Below are 9,626 nucleotides of genomic sequence, written 5' to 3' on the forward strand. Positions count from 1 at the left end.
CCCACCTCCACCTCCCTCACCCCTGCGGCCTCCTTCTCATCGAATCCTAGAACCGTAGACCCGGCAGGGACCTCGAGAGGCATCGAGTCCAGTCACCTGCCCCCACGGCAGGGCCCAGCACCATCTCCACCATCCCTGAGAGGCGTCTGTCTGAGCTGCTCTTCAGTATCTCTGGGGATGGAGATTCCACAACCTCCCCAGGCAACTTATCCCAGTGTTCAACCACCCTGCAGGCAGGACATTTTCCCTACTGTTCACTGTCAACCTCCCTTGCTGCAGTTTCAGCCCATTGCTTGTCCTGTCCCCAGAGGCCAAGGGGAGCAAGTTTTCTCCCTCCTCCGTGTGACGCCCTTTTGGCTACTTGAAAGCTGCTCTCAGTCCCGTCTCCGTCTGCTCTTCCCCCGACTGGACAAACCCAGCATTTGCCATTGTCCCTCACGTGCTCTGATTTCTAGGCCTTTCGGCAGCTGCCGTTTCCTTGACTTGCTCCAGCTCCCACGTGAATGCCAGGAAGGAAGACGAGAGTCCTGCTCTCACGCACCTAAAACTGAACCTGGGCGCCCGGCCGCCCTGTCCTTGGTGTGACCCACGACTCCTCGCCCTCCAGGGAGCTCGCTTCATTGATTCCCCTCTTCCGATTCCTGGCAGGAAGAAGAACCGGCTGGCTTTGTGCGGGGCCAAGGGACGGGCAGGGCGAGCGAGGAGAGCTGGCGAGTGCAGACGCTACCTGATCAAGGAAGAACCTCCGCGTAGCTGCTGCCTGGCATCACCGCGGGAACCCAGCCCGGCTATATTAGCCAGAGGGCGCGACAGGCACCAGCCTGCCCCGAGCGGGAGGCACAAGTGACGGGTCCGGCTTCTCCGCTTGGCCAACGTCACCCCCAGGAAACATCTCCCTGCAGAGTCATTGGTGAGTCACAGCCCTCGGGTCTACGGGTGCTTGGAGCACTGGACCTCACTCTGGTTCCACCCCTATGGGCTGCATGGTGCCGACCCCCATCTCATCTCCTTGCAGCCCCTCTGGGATCGCCCCCCAGCTGGAGACTGGGCCGTCCCTCCTCTGATCTCCTTGCAGCCCCTCTGGGATCGCCCCCCAGGTGGAGACTGGACCGTCCCTCCTCTGATCTCCTTGCAGCCCCTCTGGGATCGCCCCCCAGGTGGAGACTGGACCGTCCCTCCTCTGATCTCCTTGCAGCCCCTCTGGGATCTCCCCCCAGCTGGAGACTGGACCGTCCCTCCTCTGATCTCCGTGCAGCCCCTCTGGGATCACCCCCCAGGTGGAGACTGGGCCGTCCCTCCTGTGATCTCCTTGCAGCCCCTCTGGGATCTCCCCCCAGCTGGAGACTGGGCCGTCCCTCCTCTGATCTCTGTGCAGCCCCTCTGGGATCACCCCCCAGCTGGAGACTGGGCCGTCCCTCCTCTGATCTCTGTGCAGCCCCTCTGGGATCGCCCCCCGGCTGGAGACTGGGCCGTCCCTCCTCTCATCTCCTTGCAGCCCCTCTGGGATCGCCCCCCGGCTGGAGACTGGGCCGTCCCTCCTCTGATCTCCTTGCAGCCCCTCTGGGATCTCCCCCTGGCTGGAGACTCGGCTGGACCGGCTGCCCCAGCACCATGATGGCGTTTCTGGCCGCCTGCCTCCTTGCTTCTCTGCTGGCCACGGGTGAGTGGGGCTGGGCCCCCCATTTCTCACCTACGCTAAGGAGTCCACAGCTCCGAGCCGCCCCGCAGGGGTTCTCCTCGTTGATGTGGCCGAGCAGTGGTGGGGGGTGTCCGGGTGATGGCAGGCGAGGGGGGAGGGCCGGGGGCTGCACAGTCCCTGTGGCAGCGAGGGCAACAACTGTGGAAACAGGAGATGATATTGATACTGCACATCACTCGACACGTGTCCTGGTCGCCGCCTGTCAGCACCGGCCGGAGGCCAAGGACACACCCGAGGGGATTTTCCTCCAGTCTCTGGCACGGAGCCGGTTTCTGTAACAGGAGGAGGAGGTGCAGTCACGCAGGTCGCAGGAAATGATAATGGTGTTTCCACAGCAGGGCGCCCACTGGGGGGCAAGGGGCTGTTGTTTCTGTGATGGGGTGCTCACAGACGACCCCTCGGGGTGACTCCCGGGGTGCTGACCCGGCCACTGCCTCTCGCCTTCCTGTTCTCGGGGACTCCTCCCCACCCAGTCCTGCGGGGCCAGCTCCCTGGTCCCCTCCAGCCAAGACCCCCAGCTGAGGTCCCTGGCCCCCAAGAAGCAGCACAGACACTGAACCACTTCAGGTCCAAGGAGAGGGCAGTTTGGGGCCCAGCTTCCTGGGATCCCCCTCCCCAACTGGGATCAGACCCTGAAGGATTAGGTGAGCCCCTCTAGCAATGAAAGGGGGATGTGCACACCGGTTGCCCCCAGGTCACAATTCCTGACACCGGGTGTGATAGAAAACACGAGATTTATTAAGTACAAGGAGGAAGATAGAAGTGGGAACAGGCCAGAAGAGGCAGGCAAAGCCGGTTACTAATCAAACAAAGCGCCTGGGTAATTCGACACCGAAAGCTCAGGAGAAACTGACTCTCACTCACCCGAAAACCTCTTTCCGATCTGCCCCTCCAAGGCCCCCTGGGCCCTCCGGCTCCTTCCCTTGGGGGCAGCCCAGGCCAAAGACCCCGGCCCCTGACTCTTTCCAGGTGTTTTAAGGGACAGAGGGGGCCCCCGCCAAGCCCCACTCAGGCTAAAGGACAGAGGAGGTTTGTGCCAGTTGCTCCTCCAGCCTCCGACGGGTTTGCCTGGGTTGGCACGTTCACACCCCACAAAGGATTCCCCAGGCGGTATGGCTAACACACAGAAATGATCCCCACAGCACAGCGAGATACAGCGAGCCAGAGGGTCATGCCATGAAGATGGGTGGGTCCCACAAAGGGAGGGGGGTGACTCACTGCCCCGCCCTGTGCCTCAGTTTCCCCACAAATCGAGCCCCACCCTCTTTTCTCTCCGTCCCCAGGGTCCGGCCTGCAGTGCGAGGTGTGCGCCGCGGTAGAAGAGGACTGCTCGGGCAGCCTGTAGCCCTGCCCCGCCGGGCAAGACTCCTGTGGCATCATCCTCACCGAAGTCACGCTGGGTAGGTGGGCTGGAGGCTGGCGCCGGGGGAGGGCTCCGGGTGCCTGGGCTCTGCTCCACCCCTCCTCCGGGGCCGGAGCGGGCTGGCTGGGTGGAGCATCCCCTGTAGCTGCCCAGGTGACGAACCTGCCGGCGCCCCCAGGGGAAGGGCCAAAGGCAGCCTGTGAGTGGGAGCCACCTGGGCCAGCCAATAGGGAATGCCGAGGGGGAGGGTGTGGCCTAAGCCCCGCCCCCCACTGAGAGGTTGGCCCTTAGTCCTCTCTGGGCTCTGGATGGGCGCCACGGCCGGGAAGCTCTTGTCGGGAATCCGGGGTCTGGACTGGGCCCTTCCTGACAAAATACAGTCATGAAGGAGACCCCAGCAGGTGGGGGGCACATCAGGGGTGGCCCCCCCGCCCCCGCGTGGAGCTGCTGGTGGAAATTTTCACATTGGAACGACACTTCAGGTAGGTGATTCAGTGCCCCTAAGAGTCAGCACAGCTCAGTGGAGGGGAGGGGGATGAAGGATCCTACTGCCGGCTCAGGGGCTGAAATCACTTGGTCTGGCAGGATGAGTCACTGCCCTGCTCTCTGCCTCAGTTTCCCCACAGTGCAGATGAGGGGGGTGTTGATGGGGTGGATGTGGAAGGGGAATCTATCTCCGGCTTTTCCTCCTGTGCAGATGGGGTGAAGTTCCTGAGCATCATGAAGGGCTGCGTGACGCCCAGCCAGTGTACAGCCGGCCCCACCTCGGTGTATTTGGGGAACGCAAGGGTGAGGATGGGCACCGCCTGCTGCACGGGAGATGCCTGCAGGACAGTCAACGTCACACGTAAATTTTCCCCTTTCAGCCAGGCCTCCTCGGGCCCTGAGCATCCCCCACTCCTGGAAATATCCACCGCCTCAACTTCCTGAGTCTGGTCCTCCCATCCTGCAGGGGGCGTCCCGTGGAATAACACTCAGTGCCTGGGAGGGTGGGGCTGTAGCTTCCCCTCAAGTGTGAACCCAGCTGACCCCACCTGGGGTGGGATCCAGGGTTCTTTGCTGCAAACCTCTCTCCTGCCCCTGCTGCCTCCGGCATCCCCAGAGCTGCAGCGCCCCCTGCAGGGGGCCTGGGGCTGAGCAGTGCAGACCCCAGCTGCTCTTCCTGTCCCGACACCCCTTGGGGCTTGTCCCTTGAATTGCCTGTGTTTGCCCCCCCCCTCTTCCCAGTGCCCCCACCTGACACCGAACCCAATGGCCGGCGCTGCCCAGCCTGCTTCTCTGCTTCCACTGCTCCCTGCAGAGAGGAGACCGTAAATTGTACCGAATCCGAGTTCCAATGTATCGAGTCTGCTGGGACCATCAACATGGGTAACGTGTGTCTGCTTTGTCGGGGTTATTTCTCCTGTGTTATCCTAGTCCACAAAGGGCAGAAGCCAGGTGTTGGGGGGAGGGAAGATACTGGCTGCAGGTCGGTACACTTGGGTTCTGTTCGAGCGGTGCCCTCCGGTCCTTCCCTGTGTCTCAAGGTCTCCTCCATCCAATGTTAGTTTATAGTTTCATCTGTAACCCCTTTGTGGGAGGAGCTGGCTTAGTGCTGGGACTCCTGCTGTGCCAAGGCCTCGACCGAGCACTGACCCAGATTGGGGTGCTCTCCTGTGATGAAGGACACCTCATGAGATATGACCCTTGTTCCCAAAGCAACTGTCATCCAAAAGGGGCAAAAGAAGGATTTTCCTTCCCATTTTAAAGATGAGGAAACTGAGGCAAGGAGCGGTGATGAGAAGCTAGTTTTGTTCAGTCCGATCCTGGTGTCTTAGCTCACCACCCGGCCACCTTGCTTGACGATCCCACTTCTGACACCAGCACTAAGCTGCTGCTTTGCCGATGAGCGGTGGGATGAATCCAACTGAGCCAATCCAAGCGTCAGTGGTGGGCTCTAGCTCGGGACTGCAAGTGTCTTGGTTATGGACACAGCGGGAGCCTGTGTCAGAGCGGAGGGGAAGGGGAAGGCCATCGTGGGCCAGGCAGTCTGGGAGGAGCAGAGCCAACGGGGAGATGGAGGATGAGGGCGGGGCTGCTGTGTCCCAATCCAGACTGAGGACCGAGTTACTGCTCTCCCCCCGCATGCAGGTGAAAGACCATTCGAGTTCACCATGAAGGGCTGCGCTTCTGCCTCTGCCTGCGACCAGTTCCAAATGGGTTCGGGGACCTTTCTGGTACCCTACTTGACTCTGACCACGGCCAAATGCACAGCGGCCTCCAGTGGAACGAACGTGTCCCTGTCAACTCCGCCCCCCAGCCCAGCCTCCAGGACCTCCCGTGGTGCGGGCGTGGCTCTAGGACCAGCCAGGCTCCTCCCAGCCCTCGCTGGCCTCCTCCTGTGGCTTCTGTCCTGAGTCCCCTACCCCGGGCCAAGCACCATTGCGCTCTGGTGTCCCTCTACAGCCGTTGCTACCTGCCTGCCCCCGCACGAGACTTCTGTGCCCGGGGTGGGGTCACCGCTTCTGGAGGTGGCTGCTAGTGACCGCTTGGGCTTCATCGCACTGGAATTCTCATGGGAGGGGCTATCAAGAGGCAACTGGCTTGAACTGCAGCAAGGGAGGTTCGGGTTGGACATTAGGAAAAACTTCCTGCCTGACAGGGTGGGGAAACACTGGGATGAATTGCCTGGGGGGGTTTCTGGGGTCTCCAGGTTGGACACACACCTGTGAGCGATGGTCTTGGTGGGGTTTGGTCCTGCCCTCATGGGACGGAACTTGACGGCCTCTCGAGGTCCTGCCGGTTCTGGGATTGTAGAAAGCCGTATTTCACAACCTTCTTTTATTAAGTACCCCTTTTTTAAAAAAAGAAGGCATACGTCCCCCCAGTAACTACAGTTTTCCAACCCACAACATTTTTTTCTACCATCGCAACACGTTTGTTTCATCGTAGCCGGACGGGCGATTACATTTTTGGGTGCAAAAACTACAAAAATAATAAAGCGCTGCAACATTTAAAACAATCATTCACTTTTCTCCCAATGTCAGCCGTGTTGATGTGCCTCCCCCCCCTTCCCCGACTTCTCCTGAGCACCCCCAGAGGACTTTTCCCACTGCTTGAGAAATGCTGATATAAAGCCAGGGTTGGACTGGAGACAGGTTGCCCTGCAAGGGGGCAGTTAATGAGTCCAGAGGAGGATGGTGCGGGGCAGGGAGCGAGGTGGGTTGCAGAGGGAGGTAGTAACGAGCTTGACACCGCGAGAGGAGGGAGTGCCGGTGAACCTAGAGGTAATTCCCAGAACGGCCAGTAGGAGGTGCCATGTAGTGACTCATAGGCTGATAGAATCCCAGGGCTGGCAGAGCCCTCAGGAGGCATCGAGTCCAGCCCCCTGCCCAAGGCAGGACCAGCCCAACTCAATCAGCCCAGCCAGGGCTTTGTGCAGCTGGGACCGAAACACCCCTGGGGATGGAGACTCCACCCCCTCCCTAGGGAACCCAGCCCAGCGCTTCCCCACCCATCTAGGGAAATGGTTTTTCCCAATATCCAACCTAGACACCCCCCCCCCCCACTGAAACTTGAGTCCGTTCCAGGTGTCACAGGGCGAGAGGTCGGAATGTCGCTCCCAGCCTGGGACGTCCCCCGGGGCCACCCTACGCCTGGGTGCAGGCAGGGAGCGGCTTGCGGGGAAGGCCAGGCTGGAAAGATGGGGGGGGGGGGGCGTTCAGCCCAGCAGAGCCCAGACGGAGGCGCTGGCACGGAGGAGGGTGGGAGGAATCCCACGGAACCCAGCCTGGGCTCGCCGACGGCACGAGCAGGCAGCCGGGGGAAGGCAGACAAGAGGCCGGACTTTCCGCCACAATGCACATGCGCTCTGCTGGGCTCTGTCTGCCCCGCTGTGTGCCGAGCGGGTACCCGTGCGCCCCTTGGCATCCCCTGTCAACGCCTGCAGCCAGCGATGGGGAAATAGCTCCTGTCACCCGGCTGGTGGGAGGGGGGAGCCGGGTCTGGCCAGCCTGGGCCGGAGAAGGGCCCTGTTCAGTGTTTGTCTCCCGACGCCTCTCCCCCAAAGCCGGGCGGTTTTAGTCTCCGAGCCCCAGCCGGTGCTGCCCTGAGGCGGTTCAGTTGCCCCTGGTGGAATCAGAGGATGTTTCTGTCCGTCCCCCGGCGTCTCACGTGGCAAATACAGATTTTTTTTATTCATCGGTGGGACTTTTCACAGGTCCTGAGGGCTCTACTGGTACCAGGTTGTACCCGCCTGGGGACAGGTCTCTCTGCCGCCTTCCCTCCGAGCGGAGCGTGACCGAGAAATGGCCTTGCTTGGAGGGCACGTTGTCCTGATAACACGCAAGCCGGCTCATGTCACGGCGTGTTTTCATTTTGGCGCGGCTGGGAATCGGCCGGCAGGCTCCCGGCAGCCGTGCGCCCCGGATCCCTGCATCCCGTTAGGAAACGGAACTGTTCCTGGAGGCTAACCCCGGCTTTCAGATCTGTCCTTTGGGAAGTCCCCCTTTTTTTTGTAAGCTCCGCTTTTACATGCGTTGTTATGTTCTGAATCGTTGCACCGTTGGTATCCTGAACAGGAGTGTGTCGCTTTGTGCTGGAGAAATATCAAAGGCATCGCACAAGTAGATTACAGTGCTGAAGACTTTCTCTCTGGTTACTGAGTAATCTAATAGGAAAAGAAAACACAACACCCCTGGGGAAAAGCGATAACGTTCCTATTTACTGGAAATGCACCGTCAGGCGTTGAAGAGCTGACAGGAAAACCTGGCCAATCTATGGTTGTGTTTTCTTTCCCATTCTTGCTTTAAAGCTTTGTCTCTCCTTGTTATTTTAAGCCAGTGCTAACATGAATGTCTTTGATATTTTATGAAAAAAAAAACCCACTGATAAGTCCTGTGGCATCTTTTAGGGACTAACCGGTTTCTTAGGATGTGAGCTTTTGTGAATGGGAGTGGCGGTCAGAGAGGCAGGGGTCTATGGAAGGAAGGAGTTAACCTGAACGTCGCTGGACAGTCAGCGATGGATTTGAAAGTAGCCCCCCTTCCAGAAAAGAATTGCAAACCCCAGTTACAAATGGGGAGAGAGGCGCTGGAATTCATTTGCAAATCCAGCACTACTAGTTTAGGACTGAAGAAGGATCTTAACTTGTTAACGCAGTACAAAGGCAAATCCCCCTCCTTGGATAGTCACATCTCCACGCCAAATGCTATGAATGACCCACTTCCACCCTGACTTGACAAGCCTCATTCACACAAGGAACTTTTCCCCTATATAGACCCTGCCTCTCTTACTCCCACTCCAATTCATCTGATGAAGTGGGTTCTACCAACCAAAGCTGATGCCCTAATTAATCTGTTAGCATGTCAGGTGTCCCAAGACCCTTGCTGTTTTTTGCAGATACAGACTAACCCCTCTGAGACGAACTGTTTAGGGTGCGTCTAGACAGCACCCTTCTGTTGGAATAGGCTACACAATTTGCGCTACGCACATTGCATAGCTTATTCCGCATTGAAATAAAAAGAGCTGATTTTGAAATTTGGCACCATCTACACAAAATTTCAAAATAAGGCACTATTCTGACAAATCCCTTAACCCTTGTAGAACATGGCATTGCTGTTTCAGGATACTTCCAGTATTACAGTTATTAGTCTGCATATTAGTTATTCCAGGTTTTAGAAGGAGATTTAAGGGGAAACTCAACTTTTTTAGACTTTATAAGAACATAAGAACATAAGAACGGCCGTACTGGGTCAGACCAAAGGTCCATCTAGCCCAGTATCCTGTCTGCCAACAGTGGCCAGCACCAGATGCCCCAGAGAGGGTGGACTGAAGACAATGATCAAGTGATTTGTCTCCTGCCATCCCTCTCCAGCCTCTGACAAACAGAGGCCAGAGACACCATTTCTATCCCCTAGCTAATAGCCTTTTATGGACCTAACCTCCATGACTTTATCTAGCTTCTCTTTAAACTCTGTTATAGTCCTAGCCTTCACAGCCTCCTCTGGCAAGGAGTTCCACAGGTTGACTACACACTGTGTGAAGAAGAACTTTCTTTTATTAGTTTTAAACCTGCTCCCCATTAATTTCATTTGGTGTCCTCTAGTTCTTCTATTATGGGAACTAATAAATAACTTTTCTTTATCGGCCCTCTCCACACCACTCATGATTTTACAGACCTCTATCCTATCCCCCCTCAGTCTCCTCTTTTCTAAACTGAAAAGTCCCAGTCGCTTTAACCTCTCTTTATATGGGACCCGTTGCAAACCCCTCATCATCACCGTATCATGAGAAATGAGACACACAAATGCTGCGGGTTTGCTTATGATTAAGAGTGAGGGGGAATTTGAGAGCAGCCTTCAACTTCCTGATGGGGGGTTCCAAAGAGGATGGAGAGAGGCTGTTCTCCATAGTGACAGACGGCAGAACAAGGAGCAATGGTCTCAAGTTGCGGTGGGAGAGGTCCAGGTTGGATATTAGGAAAAACTATTTTCCTAGGCGGGTGGGGAAGCACTGGAATGGGTTCCCTAGGGAAGTAGTGGAGTCTCCATCCCTAGAGGTGTTTAAGACTCGGCTTGACAAGTC

The 9,626-nt window shown here is 57.6% G+C and overlaps 1 protein-coding gene across 1 annotated transcript; it reads left to right on the forward strand.

Moving 5' to 3' along the window:
* Window positions 1–1,550: 1,550 nt before the first annotated feature.
* LOC142819682 (uncharacterized) lies at window positions 1,551–6,063 on the forward strand (the record flags this gene model as incomplete). The annotated part of the gene is made up of 5 exons (XM_075908215.1): window positions 1,551–1,660; window positions 2,983–3,099; window positions 3,760–3,851; window positions 4,290–4,430; window positions 5,193–6,063. Coding segments are annotated over 5 exons (726 nt in total), but the record flags the coding sequence as incomplete, so codon positions are not given.
* Between the last annotated feature and the right edge of the window lie 3,563 nt (window positions 6,064–9,626).

The sequence above is a fragment of the Pelodiscus sinensis genome, chromosome 24, assembly GCF_049634645.1.
Source record: "Pelodiscus sinensis isolate JC-2024 chromosome 24, ASM4963464v1, whole genome shotgun sequence".
NCBI lineage: Eukaryota > Metazoa > Chordata > Testudines > Trionychidae > Pelodiscus > Pelodiscus sinensis.